The sequence below is a fragment of the Lepisosteus oculatus genome, chromosome 2 (genome assembly GCF_040954835.1).
Source record: "Lepisosteus oculatus isolate fLepOcu1 chromosome 2, fLepOcu1.hap2, whole genome shotgun sequence".
NCBI classification, from domain to species: domain Eukaryota; kingdom Metazoa; phylum Chordata; class Actinopteri; order Semionotiformes; family Lepisosteidae; genus Lepisosteus; species Lepisosteus oculatus.
The window spans coordinates 76,038,695-76,052,650 of record NC_090697.1 but is presented as its reverse complement, the minus strand read 5'-3'; the positions used below and the strand labels follow the sequence as shown (position 1 = coordinate 76,052,650).

The 13,956-nt window shown below is 53.2% G+C and overlaps 1 protein-coding gene across 2 annotated transcripts in view; it reads left to right on the top strand.

Moving 5' to 3' along the window:
• The first annotated feature begins 527 nt into the window (after positions 1–527).
• LOC107077936 (IQ motif and SEC7 domain-containing protein 2-like) overlaps positions 528–13,956 on the top strand; it is a 91,786-nt gene continuing 78,357 nt past the window's right edge. Inside the window, exon 1 of one of the 2 annotated variants that reach the window (XM_069183982.1) lies at positions 528–3,073. In XM_069183982.1, the coding sequence (XP_069040083.1) occupies positions 2,688–3,073 (386 nt within the window). In that variant the 5' untranslated portion in view covers positions 528–2,687. The remainder of the gene's footprint in view (positions 3,074–13,956) is intronic. The other variant, XM_069184010.1, reaches the window with a different exon arrangement.

Below are 13,956 nucleotides of genomic sequence, written 5' to 3'. Positions count from 1 at the left end.
TACTTCTGTGAAGTCATGCGCTGTACTACCTGGACTGGAGCCAACTTATTAACCATGACGGGACAGACGAGCTCCAGAACCCGCCCGGCACGCTGCCTTGTAACTGGACCGACGGCATCACCCTCACGGGGCTGACTGCAGTGGCGGACCGTGCAGCGCAGACCCACGGAGCGTGCGGGCTGTTACATAACTCCAGCGCCGTGGGGCGAGCGTCGCTGCCGAGTCATGACAGTTACCCCGGCGCTGTGCGAGTGCGTGTGTGCGGTTCTTCTGCAGCGACAATGCAGCACAGAGCCGAGGAGTCTTTTTTTTCCCCTCTCTCTTCTCTAAAACAGTTGTTCGATTGCATGGGGAGGTGTGCGCGCGTGTTGGGCTGGGGGGGGGGGACACAAAGTGCTAAGCAGTCGCCATTTTGGCTCCGACTCCAGGGATGACAGGGCTCATTAGAACCCGTTGTACCTTAGAGCCAAAATGGCAGGGAAAGGTTCGGCCAGTTTCACGGTCTTTTTTTCCAGAGAGGTATTGAGTTGGTATTCAGCACCAGGCAAAAAAACACACACACACACGCAGTTACCCTCACTGACACACAGGCTCTTAGATACAAGCGTCCACCTCCCCCTCTCTCCTCCCACCCCTCTCTCTCTCTCTGTAACTAGCTGAAGAGAAGGGGGGACGAGTCAATAAAAAAAACGCATTTTAGTATTTTGCGGCGGTGCAGAATGGCGGAGGTGGACAGCGGGAGCAGTAGCCCGGCTGCCGCCAGCAGGGACTTATCCGCTTTCCTGCGTCGGTTCCGGGGATTGTACGGCAGAACCTGACCGGACCGGACGCGGATATGAACTGCGAGGCGGACGACGAGGTTGCTGCGGGAGAGGCTGTACACTCGCGTCGGGGAAGACACCCGAATCATCTCACGATCAAGACAGGACTTCACTTGTGCTGAATCCGTAAGCGCTGGGCTCTCCGACATCCCTGCCTTGCCTCCACGCTTCCCGGTCGACACGTCCCGATTCCGTGCCGTGATCTGTACGCTTTTATTTCTGAGAAGCGGGGAGAGACGGCCGAATTCACGTCCAGCACATCCAGAATCGATATGACTGTGCGTCTCGGAAGGGCTCCTCGACGTGTGTTGTAATTCTGGATCGACCGATGCATTTTGAGCGCAGCTAGCCGGCGGGTCTGGCGTCTCGGCCAGCGGGCAGGCGGGCTGGACAGTGCCCCCCGGTCCCGGGTTTCTCCGCGCAGCGTGAATCCGCAGACTGCGGGAGAAGTACCGCGGCGCCGCTCTCTCGCCCGGGAGCATGGAGACGGGCGCACTCGGCTTTCCTTCACGGCCCGGGGTTAAAAATTCACTAAATCGCTGAGTTGGCACCGAGACGCGACTGACAGGACGGAGTCCGCTCGCCAGTCCCGGGGCTGTTGTGGGATCGGCTCGGGGGTGCGGGTTTGGGGGTTTGGTGGAGAGGAGTGGGGGAGTCGAAAAATAAAAAGTATCACCCGGGGAAGAGACCTCTTCTCTCTCTCAACTGTGTTCTCATTGACTGGCGTTCTGGTTTTGGGGGGGTTATTTTTTTTTTAAAGAAAAAAAGGATCCGCATTCAGACAACGTAAATTAAATACGACTGCAAAAATTAAGAAGTCCGTCCACCGCCACCACCCCCCCAAAAAAAGGGAAATTGGGGGGGGGGGAGGAGGAGGTGGAGGAAGGCTGGACAGTGAAGAAGGGGGTTCATTGAAGGAACTTTTCAAATAGTCTTTTCTTGGACCGTCTCGCAAGTTTCTCCGGAGGCGCTTGGTGTGTGTCCGGCGGAGGAGATTACAGAGCCAACGGCGTCGGCGGGAGAGCATCCTCCCGGTATGGGAGGGGTGGCAGAGGGAGTTGGGGACTGAGAGAAGAGGGATACTCCCCCGAACCGCCCCCCCGACCTGTATGGGGTGAAGAAGAGACGGGGCTGCCGGACGGACGGACGGACTGTCCGCGAAGCGACTCTGGGGGCGAGGGAGCCGCGCCGCTCTCTCGTGAAATGCGGGGGTCCCGCCGCCTCCGCTCGAGCGCCGGGGAGAGAGCGCCTCCCGTGACCCCGGGGACCCCGGGCGGGACAGGTGACCGAGGAACCGCTTCTTAACCGGAGGAGCCCCGAGAATTACAGCGCACACGCACGGACTAACTGCCTCACCGGCCAGCCGACCGAGCGCTTCCTGTCCGCTCGCGGGGCCGTCTACACCCCCCCTCCCCCCTTCCGGCGCCCCCGCTGCGGGAGGGGAGGGCAGGGCAGGGCGGGACGGGACAGGTGGGCTTCGGCTCCGGGACCCCGGGTCGGATTCGCCTGCCTGTCGCTTTGGGCTCTGGAGCAGCAGCGCCAAGGCGAACCGCCCACCTGATCTGGACCGGCTTGACCTTTGAACTCATCCCCCACCCCACCCCCCCACCAGCTGTCTTTGAAGTGTCTTGCGAGTTACAGGACAGTTGGGGGGCCGAGAGGGGAGGGGGGAAGGAGTAATCGGGGACCCCCCCCTCACCCCTTTTTTCTGACTGATTTATTTTATTTTCTGTGATCAACAACTTACCGGCAGAGGCCAGCCAGGGCTCCCCTTCACCCTCCCGCCCCCCCCCCCCCCCAACAACACCACCCCCTCACCCTTCCTCGCGGGGTGACCCTGGGGTGCGTGCCGGAAAGGGGGCGGCCATGGAAGGGGGCCAGGGGACCCCCGAGAGCCCCAACAGGGCCGTGGAGTACCTGCTGGAGCTCAACAACATCATCGAGAGCCAGCAGAAGCTGCTGGAGACCCAGCGGCGCCGCATCGAGGAGCTGGAGGGGCAGCTGGAGCGGCTCAGCCAGGAGAACAAGGACCTGCGGCTGGACCGGCACCAGCAGCAGCACCACCCCGGCCCGGCCCGCGCCGAGGCCCAGAGCGCGCCCCCTCCCCCGCCGCCCCCCGCCCCGCCCCGGGACCGCCGGGCCCATGCCCGCCTGACCAGGGGACTGTCCTGCGGGTCGAACCCGGGGGCCGGGGACAGAGAGAGAGCGGACCGGGGAGACGGCACCAGCCCCGCTGCCACGCTGCACAGACAGTGAGTCCGGTCCCGGTTCCTCTCGCGCTCGGCCCTGCAGAGCCCCCGCCGTACGCACCCTGCCCGCTGGTGTCCGGCCTAGGCGACCCTCAGGACCGGCCCGCGGCTCGTTTCCAGCTCTGGGTGGGGGTGACGCGGCGAATCCCGTCCTCAGGGGGTCAGAATGTGACCCCGCCTTCCTGTCCAGAAACGGGCAGCTGTCGGCTCCTGACAGACCGCCTGCACCAGCGGTCATGAGGCCCTCCGGCCAGGTGCTGCAGTGTTTGTGTCCTCTCTGATGCCTGCTGCGTGTTTTCACGGTCAAGGCTGCTCATTTTAATACGGCGGGGGCTCTTGTGCAGGTGGCCGGACGGTGTTGTCGTTGTTGCTCTGTGAGGTCGAATGCATTCGTTACTGCTCGGGGGCTGGAGCTCGATCTGAAAGTTAAAGGGCTACATTTTTTGTGTGCGTAGTTTGTGCACCTCGCTCGATCTGTGGGGAACCCCACATATTGGTGCCCTCATGAGGCAGCCGAGCTTGCAGGGAGGACATGTAGCTAGAGAGCGCCTCCTGCTGGTCAGAAGAGGCAGGGCAGCTGAGTGGCACAATAAGCAGCCACTAGTGGCACAATAAGAATCGCCTGATTCACCACCCCTTGCAGGCTGGTCTGGCCCCGGGGTGAAGTCCGCAGAGCCGTGGAGCAGAGTTCAGATGCTGGGGAAAACGTTTGTGTGTGGTAGGAAAGGCTTGCGCTGTTGCAGGGCACAGTTAGAGATCAAAGGGGCAGAAATCACACTCCTGTTGTGCAGCTGATTGTTCCAAGTGCAGGTCCCTGGGGCTACAAGCTCTTGCACAAGTGAGCGAAGCACAAACACAAACGCACTTGTGTGCTTAAGTGACCGTCAGTCCAGATTGATTCAAGATGAGCTAACGAGCGCAGGCTGTTCGTTTCCTGGTGCTGGCTTCCTGACAGCAGCCTGCGGCTCATAGTAAGATGTGGACTGGCTCAGCCTGCTGCACAGTGGGAGTCCAGTTGCTATTGCCGGTCGATTGTGTTTATTTTAATGTGCTGCGTTGGTTGTGGTGCAGGATTTTGCTCCTGTCTGTCTTGTGGGTCATGATTTCTCAAGTATCGAGCCGTCGATGCCTGCAAAGCACCCCTCCCGTCAGAATGTTATAATTCATAGCTGACATGTAGCTCTTGTGCTCATCAGTGTACAGGCTCCCGTTGCACAGCTGTCCGGTCCATTTCAGGTTTTGCCGAAAGCTGCGCACTCCCGCACAACCTCCACAAGTCCGCCTACGTGCTCATTTCCTCCATGATAGTAGGTTTGTGAAATGCGGCTGCACCTGGTGTTGGCTTACAGGAAAGTGCCTGCCTGCAGCTCCCAGCAAAACCTGGAATGGATCACGCAGCTCTGCACTGGGAGAGGTGTTCCTCCAGCTGTCCGTCTGTTCTAGCGGGTGCTTTGTGCTGTGCTGCAGTGGAGGGGCTACAGCGTGCCACATGCCCACCTTGCAAGTTTGTGTGTGTGTGTGAGAGTGACAATGCATATGCCCTGATCTGCGTGGTGCTTCCTGTTTTGCACGGTGAATTTAACAGCCTCATCCAGTGAACCTGCTTGTGATTCAGTTTTCCCAGCGTTGATATATTGAACAAATTAGCCTAAATAGTCTGTTTATGTGCAGCTTAGAGTTAATGTATTCCTCATAGTGTTCAGGCAGGACCGGCACACAGCATAAGCAGAGCTCTCGCCTCCTGGAGTCTGGGCTGTACCGATGAACTGGCACAGCGGCAGTCCAGACACAGGCTGAGTTTCCATTAAGGGTCTTAAGATAGACCAGTGTCAGGCTATATTAATACTGCACAGATAACCTCCAGATAGTTCAATAATCCTTGTGTTTTACTGGGGATTGTCACATTCAGAGAGTTTGTCCATGCGATTGTGAATGCGCTGTTTGCTTGATTGTTAGAGGGTTGGAAGTAAGACTCCCACTGCACAGCAGTCTGAGCCGTTCCAGGTTTTACAAGCTGCGTGGCTCTTGTACATAAGCCAGTACCAGTTGCTGGAGATTTCGAGCTTGTTAACCATATGTGGGTTCATGTACGTACTGTACCTAGGCAGGCAATGTTAAAGTACTGCTAATACAGTACGGTACATACAGTATTTGCCCCTTTTGTTTTTTATCACAGCAAATCTGAGCTAGAGCCCTCAGCTTGTGAAAGCTGAACTGGGTCTAAGCGGTATGCAGTGGGAGTTTCACTCCCAGATGGGCTGGAAAACGTCTTGCGAATCCCAAGCGCTGTGACTCACCGGTGGCTGTTACGAGCCAGTGTGAATTCGGTGTTGTTAATGGAGCCCTGGTGAACTAGGGGTTACAGATTTAAAGGTTTTTAAGCATCAGCCATGTCATGGAGAGAAATGAAAGGACCTGGTGTGAGAGAGGAAAGGGTTTCCTTATGTTGCAGTGTTTTCACTCTGTATCGATTCTAATGAGGAGCAAAGCTGTTTTTTAACTCAAACGGTCATTTCGCTTGTTCACATCAGAAATGCCCGACACTCGTACACAGGAAAATTGCTGTATTGTCTTTTCCTGTGCGTTGTTTTTATATGGTCTTTTATGCCCTGAAACCAGATAATCGTGCAGCTCTAACTAGTGAACTCTAGTTTAAAGTGTGAACGTGTGCAGTTTCAGTCCGCCCTGTCGTCCGGTCTGGGAACAAGCTCGTGGGGAGGACTTTTCGGGTCCACAACAGAATGATCTCAAGAGAGTGCCAAACCGTCTTTCGTTTTGAAAGTCGAATTTGTTCCCTGGAAGTTGATTTTCCCACAGACGAACAAGCTCATTTTTTGTAGTAAACTTGTCTTTTCTTTGTGTGAGCTGTTCAGTCAAATCCCAGAAAATGACAGCTACGATCTGCTCTTCAAAATCAAAAGGCAAAAACGTCTAGATTAATTTATAATGATGAGATTTTAGATTTTGGAAAATATGTGCAAGATATAAGCAGATATCCTAATTGTTTTGAAGGCTTTATCTGGTTAATGAAATAATGCTAACATATGGTCTGTAGCTCCTTCAAAGCTGCCGTTTTCTGAAAACCATCAATGAGGGTGTTTTATAGAGAGCAGGTCTCAAACACCAGGTGTAGTGAAAGTAATTGTCAGGATAAAACATTCAGGACAAGTTGCTGATTCCCACCTTTCGGGAAAATCCCGGATGAGATTTTGGGATCATGTTCCTATTAACAGCCATTAACTAAGATGGACTTCATTGACTTAGACAGGCGCCTTCAGTGTCCTCTGATGGTGAAGAGAACCATCCCATCCCAGACTGCTTCCAATAGGATTATCTCTGCTGTTCTGTGTGCCTCCACAGTTAGAATGAAGCACTTTACACCTCAGAGGACTCTGCTTCACATCGCACTTTCACATCACATCACAGCTGCCGTTCTGCACAGCAGATCCAGATCAGGGCGCAGGAGTGAGAAATTACTTCCCCAGCTGAATTCAGGGGGAGCTTTTAGGGTACCAGAAGTGCATTTATCAGGAACCCCTACTCTCACTCCCAGGAGCCGGAGTGAACACCCCTTCCCTTATGAACAGTGTCATGGTATCTTCAATGATTATGTTGTCTAGTCAGGGCATCGGTTTAATGTCTCATTTGCAGGATATAGTCTCCTACAGCACAGTGTCACCCTATTTGAGCATTAGTTTGGGAATTCTGGTCCAGATGGAATAGTGCCACCTACTGGTGTACGTACACCACTTGCAATAGAAGCACGACTTTCTTGGAGGTCTTCCATCTGAGTACGAACCAGGCCCAGGCTGGCTTAGCTTCTGAGATCTGATGGGATCAGACTTCAGGGAGGTGCGGCCCATCCCACCTACTGTTAGATGAGACAGTGCTGTCTGCCACACCCAGCAGTGTTCAGACCCATAATTAATAATAATAATTACCTTCAAATAATAATAAAGACCCATGATGCTCTTTTGCTGCAGTACCGGCAGCTTCGAATCCTCTGTGGGCAGAAAAAAAACCACAGAGCACACTTTCTCTCTTGGTGCAGAGCTGTGCAGTTCTGGCCCCTTGTCATCAGAGCAGAAGAGCTAGGCGCTGAAACGCTTAAAAAAAATCCCAGCCTTCAGCACTTCCTTCTGATGTCTCAGCCAGCAGCAACTAGACAAGTTTAGGTTTGGAGGAATTGTCATATGGAGAAGCTTTACTGTGCTGCCATGGAATTAGACCATGATAATTCTGTAAAGGTTTTATCGTCTAATTTGATAAAAGACATTGGCCTTGTGCTGCCCTACACTTATGAACTGTTCCTACCAGAACTCAGTGTGCCAGATAGTCTGCAGTACAGCACAGGGCATGCTGGGAGTCCCGGGAGGGCATGCTGGGAACCAGCAGAAATGGGAAGAAGCTGGATGAAAAAGTCCTGCATGGTCTGGCCGATGGCTGGAAGTCTGAGCAGGGTCAGGTGTGAGTGAAGCCACGGTGGGGGGGTGGAGGGGTAATTCAGGGGGAGCTGTCTGGGCCTAGGGGGGCAGAATCGACTGGATTTCCGCCAGCGTATCTACACCTTCCGCAGTGGGGGGTGTAAACTGTAGGCATTTTTTGTGAACGTGCCCGTAAAAAAAAACAGCCAGTCCTGCACAGCGCTGGCAGAAAATCCTGCAGGACTTGCAGAAAGATTCTCGTGCCAGAAATCCTCACAGATTTTCCTGCAAGAAAATCAATCTGTTATTTTTCACGTTACCAAAAAAGAGACCTGAAAGATCGTCCCTGTGGAATTCCTGAGGGGATTCTACAGGATATTTTACAGCAATCCTGCTGTGTTTGTGCATCTGTGTGTATGTGTGTGTGCATTGGTGCAGGAAGGCAGTGCTTTCTGTGTAGGAGATCTGTTTAACATGCCAGAGAGAGAGAGTGAGTGTGTGGGTGAGATACAGTAAGAGAGAGACCCTGCAAGTTAAATAAGTTTTTTTTTTTTCAAATTGCAATAAGCCCAAGCCTCCTGTTTGCTCTAATAAATGAGGTGGTTTTTCTTCCTCTTAGGGCTTGCATTTTCTAATAGGCACCGACTCAGAGCTGCGTTTGAAATCCCCAGTCGTAGCTGCAACTTTAACCCCTTAGGTTCATTAAATATCCTATATAGCCGTATTAACAAAAAGAAATTGAAGGTGTTTTTTTTAGCTGCGCGATGAATGTTCTCCCATTCCCCTTCTGGTTAAAATAATCTCATCTTCAAACAAAGTCATCGTGAAACCAAGGCAACGTGTGTGAGGAGAGGATTCTGGGCCCAGTGAATTGGGCCAGTGCTCTGGGGTGGATGGGGCTAATTTTCAGGCACCTGTGGCCCCTCCTGTCGCTGCCCCCAGCCGGACTCCACCTGCAAGAGCACCTGTGGAGGTGATGGATACAGGAGAGGGTTAAACAGAGGTGCAAAAAGATGTAAAATAATGTCGTTCGTGGGCAGCATGGTGGCACAGCAGTTAGCAGTGCCGGTGCCCTGTATTCAGTTCCGGACCTGGGGTGCTGTCTGCATGGAGTTTGCATGTTCATGGGAGTTTCCTCTGGATGCTCCAGTTTCCTCCCACAGTCCAAAGACAGGGATTCATTTTTTCCAGGCCCCACGATTGAGACGCCAAGACCTCATTCTCTTCTTGTACAGCCTATCTTAAGGGTGCGAGATGTTCTTCACACGAGCCAGCCAGGATCTGACGCTAGAATCTTCTGCTCCAAAGTCAGACGCCTTGTCCATTACGCCACTGGTCCCACAGTCCAGAGACTGACAGCTGGGAAAGCTGGCCCTAGGTGTGAGATTGTGAGCGTCTGTGTGTGTTTCCCATGCGATGGACTGGCGTCCCATCCGGGGTGTACCCCGCCTGCCTCCCATTGCCTGCTGGGATAGGCTCTGGCTCCCCCGCACCCCTGAACTGGAAGCAGTGGTTAGAAAATGAAAAACAAATCTTTCATTTGGGTTGAAGCGATTCTTCTTCCTGTATCTTCTTGCTGGTTTGGAGCTGTCAGACGTTACCCCGCTCATATTTCATGCCAGCTCGGGAGAACGCTGCCCCCCCCAGGGCTCCCCCACAGACGTTCACGCGTCAGTGACGTGTTCCTCCGACCGCCCTCACACAAGGGCCCCCAGGGTCTCTTTTCAGGGTAGACTGAGGATGCCCTGATACTGTCCCGTCAGTGTGCATCAGCCCTTGGGGAGTCCTGGTCCCCACTGGCCAGTGGCATCCTGCGGACTCGAGCGAGCGATGATCCAAACAGAGAAGCGCTGTTTAAGTGGCCTCGTATATCGGCACAAATTCAGGGCTGTAGAGGTAGTGGGAACATGGCTTTGCGGCTCTGTGTCATTCAACAAACTGCCCCACGGTCTGCTGAAGTACTGATAAGAACTGACTTTGTAAAAACAGCAGGAATTGGTTTGCGCCTAACGAGGTTGTTAAGGGTAAAAGTGGTCATCTTCAGGGAACAGGGTGAAAACGACCGGAGCCTGAAGCCCACGGACCTGTTCTGAAAGGCGGCACATGAGGCTCTACTGTATAAAAGGGTTCGAAAACTGTAGCAGCCAGTCTGCTCTGCAGGGCAGACCCAGCACTGCCCTGCTGAGTGCACTGAGCTCGCAGTGGCTGAATCTGCACAGAGCCAGATCCTGCTCCTCTATTGACGGGTTCATATTGGATGGAAGGCCATTCAGCTCGTCCTGTTTGTTGGCTTTATCTGGGTGTTCGTTCCAGAAACCCCTCCCTCTGTGTCAAGATATTCTCAATGCTTTCTTTATGTGCTTACATGTACTTGGGTCTTGATTTGAGTCATTATGGTTGACTTTATGAATATTGTATGGGATTTAAAATTTCTGTTGCTTTTGTACTTGACTTGGGGTCGGTATGAGTCCAGGATGGGACACAGACACTGGGAGTGGGGTATCAGTCCAATACTGGACACAGACACTGGGAGTTGGGTATCAGTCCAGTACAGGACACAGACACTGGGAGTGGGGTATCAGTCCAGTACTGGACACAGACACTGGGAGTGGGGTATCAGTCCAGTACTGGACACAGACACTGGGAGTGGGGTATCAGTCCAGTACAGGACACAGACACCGGGAGTGGGGTATCAGTCCAGTATGGGACACAGACACCGGGAGTGGGGTATCAGTCCAGTACAGGACACAGACACTGGGAGTGGGGTATCAGTCCAGTACAGGACACAGACACTGGGAGTGGGGTATCAGTCCAGTACGGGACACAGACACTGGGAGTGGGGTATCAGTCCAGTACTGGACACAGACACTGGGAGTGGGGTATCAGTCCAGTATGGGACACAGACACCGGGAGTGGGGTATCAGTCCAGTACTGGACACAGACACTGGGAGTGGGGTATCAGTCCAGTACAGGACACAGACACTGGGAGTGGGGTATCAGTCCAGTATGGGACACAGACACCGGGAGTGGGGTATCAGTCCAGTACAGGACACAGACACCGGGAGTGGGGTATCAGTCCAGTATGGGACACAGACACCGGGAGTGGGGTATCAGTCCAGTACGGGACACAGACACTGGGAGTGGGGTATCAGTCCAGTATGGGACACAGACACCGGGAGTGGGGTATCAGTCCAGTACGGGACACAGACACTGGCAGCTGATCTGGCATTTAGTTGCTTTTGTCTGTACGTCTTCAGCTGTGAAGAGTGAGTTCAATCTAATCTCCATCAAGGCTGAGAAGACTGTCTTTATTTTTAGACGTACTAGAAAAGCAAGCAGAAAGCACAACACTTCACACAGACAGGGGATTGAGGTGTAAACAGCTGAGAGCCACTGGAGGAGGGGGTGGAGTGGAGAGAGCCTGGAATGGGCGAGATGTGTGTGTGCATATGTGCGTTTGTGCAAGTGTATGTGTGTGCATGCGTGTGCGTGTGTGTGTGTGCCTGTGTGCGTGTGTATGTGTGTGCACGTGTGTGTGTGTGCGTGCCTGTGTGTGTGTGTGTGTGTGTGTGTGTGTGTGTGTGTGTGCGTGCCTGTGTGCGTGTGTGTGTGTGCGTGTGTGTGCTTGTGTGTGTGCATGCATGTGCATGCATGTGCATGTGCGTGTGTGTGTGTGTGCCTGTGTGCGTGTGTGTGCTTGTGTGTGTGCATGCGTGTGTGTGCTCCCCTGCGCTGTGGTTGGACAGACTGGCCTCCACAGTGTCCAGCACCGTGGTGTCTGCAGGAGCAGTATTAACCTGCTGGAGGTTTCATGTTAGAAGGTTGTGTGGAGACTGTGCTGGAGATGGGCTGAGAGGCGGAGACAGGCGTCGCTGTCGGAGACGGTGACATCGGTTCCCAGCACCGTGCCCGGCTGTGGGTCCAGCTGTCTCTCCAGCGAGCTGCGGGACATCACTGTCCCCTTTCCCGCTGGGAAGAGAGCGAGTGTGTGTGAATGTGTTTGTACGTGCGTGATTGTGTGAGTGACGATTGTGGTCGAAGAGTGAAAGTGTGTGACTGCTCAGATAAGTGAGTGTATGTAAGGGTGTGTAAGTCACTGTGTGGGAGTGAACCTACATGTATGTATATTTGTACGAGAGCTTATGTGTGTCTGAGTGTGTGACTGCATTTTTAGGTGTGCGTATGTGTATGAGAGACTAAATGCTTGTGCAGCAGTGTGTGAGACCGAATATGTGTCTGTTGTGTTTCAGCTTGTGTGACTGAGTGTATATGCTTGTGACTGGCTAAGTCATGGTATGTGTAAGAGTGCGTGTGTGTGAGTATATATTTGTGTGCACTATTGAGTGATTATTAGTGTGTAATTTGTGCTGTTTTGGTTTCACATCTGTGAAGGTTTTGAACTTTATTTTTTTTAAATAAAAAGTGGGTTTTTCTATAGAGCTGTTGACAGAATGACGGTCGTTCTGTTCAGGGGTTGTCAGAGGTCGCTGGAACGTATTGGTTGTACTCTCTAACGCTGGTAGTCGGTTCTCCTCCTTTCCCAATGTAAAGGTTTTACGAACCTGCCCGGGAACATTAGGATTGTCCCAGGTCCGTACTCTCTCTGTGCTGAGGGTGGGATCCCTCTGGAAGTGCCTGGATAAGGTCCTGGGCTCACTGAGCTACTGAGGCACCTGGCGAAGCCGAGACTGGCTGAGTCGAGCTCCCGTCATCCGGCACTTTTCAGCTCTTCCAATTTTCCGGTTTCTTCAGCTGGGGAGCTTTGTGTCGGCGCTTAGTTTGAGATGGAAACGGTGAGAGAGGGAGGGGAGAGGAGGAGATGAGATGAGGGAGAGAGGAGGAACTGCGGCAGGGAACCAAGTGGGACGCTGTGCTTCTTTAATTAATGTATTAATGGAAATTAAATACAAGTGGAACGAGGCTGGAGAATAGGAGGCTGCTCCTCTTTAAAGGGAGGGTGAGAGAGCTGTGTGGGAGCACATTGCAGAACAAATTGTCCGGCTCTGCTTTTGATGGGAAAGCTCCTGTGCCACACAGATCCACGCACAAGTGTTTAGGGATGGCTCTGGGACCGACAGTGCTTGCGAAATGGAGTCAAGGTGAAGAGAACAAGGCAGAGTTCTTCATTCCCTGGGCATTTCACCTGTTTGACCACGAGCCTGTAGAAAGAGAAACTGGGCAGGTGAAGGATAAAATAGATTTCAGGCTTGTTTTAACCGCGCACATCTGTCTATGCAAATCTACTTAATACGAGGAAGCAAGCATGAAATCAAAAGACCCACTGTGCTGGCTCGTGCCCAAGGCTGAGCAGGGGAACCTGGGGTTTCTGGGCAATTATTTAAGTTTAGCTTGTCTTCCGCAGCAACTGTCAGTAAGCTTCAACCCCCCTGAAAATCTGCTGCTGCTTCATTACTGCTCTGTGCTGGTGCAGGGAGGTAGTAGGACTCCCGTTGCATAATAATAGTATACTGGCATATACTTACAGACAGAAGCAGAGCTGCCAAGTGTCCGAAACAAGGCTGTTCACCAGTTTCTTAACTGCGAGAAATATTGTTAAACAGGAGCACAGTGACAGAGAGCGTGGGGTGGGTGTGTGTGTGGTGTGTGTGTGTGTGAGGAGCAAGGAGTGTGGTGTGTGAGGAGTGAGGTGTGTGTGGGGTGTGCAGTGTGTGAGGAGCAAGGAGTGTGGTGTGTGAGGAGTGAGGTGTGTGTGTGGTGTGTGAGGAGTGAGGTGTGTGTGTGGGGTGTGCCGAGTGTGAGGAGTGAGGTGTGTGTGTGGTGTGTGTGGTGTGTGAGGAGCAAGGAGTGTGGTGTGTGAGGAGTGAGGTGTGTGTGTGGTGTGTGAGGAGTGAGGTGTGTGTGTGGTGTGTGAGGAGTGAGGTGTGTGTGTGGGGTGTGCCGAGTGTGAGGAGTGAGGTGTGTGTGTGGTGTGTGAGGAGTGAGGTGTGTGTGTGGTGTGTGAGGAGTGAGGTGTGTGTGTGGGGTGTGAGGAGTGAGGTGTGTGTGTGGGGTGTGCCGAGTGTGAGGAGTGAGGTGTGTGTGTGGTGTGTGAGGAGTGAGGTGTGTGTGTGGTGTGTGAGGAGTGTGTGTGAGGAGTGTGACGGGTGAGGAGTGTATGATGATGTGTGTGTTGTGTGTGAGCAGTGAGGAGTGTGTGTGGTGTGAAGCGAGAAGTGTGGTGTGTGTGAGGAATTAGGAGTGTGAGGAGTGTATGTGGTGTGTGTGTGTGAGGTGTGCAGTGTGTGAGGAGTGAGGTGTGTGTGTGGGGTGTGCAGTGTGTGAGGAGTGTATGTGGTGTGTGTGTGTGAGGTGTGCAGTGTGTGAGGAGTGAGGTGTGTGTGTGGGGTGTGCAGTGTGTGGGGTGTGCAGTGTGTGAGGAGTGAGGTGTGTGTATGAGGAGTGAGGGGTGTGAGGAGCGAGGAGTGTTTGGGGTTCCCACAGAGCAAATACCTCTCCCTCGTT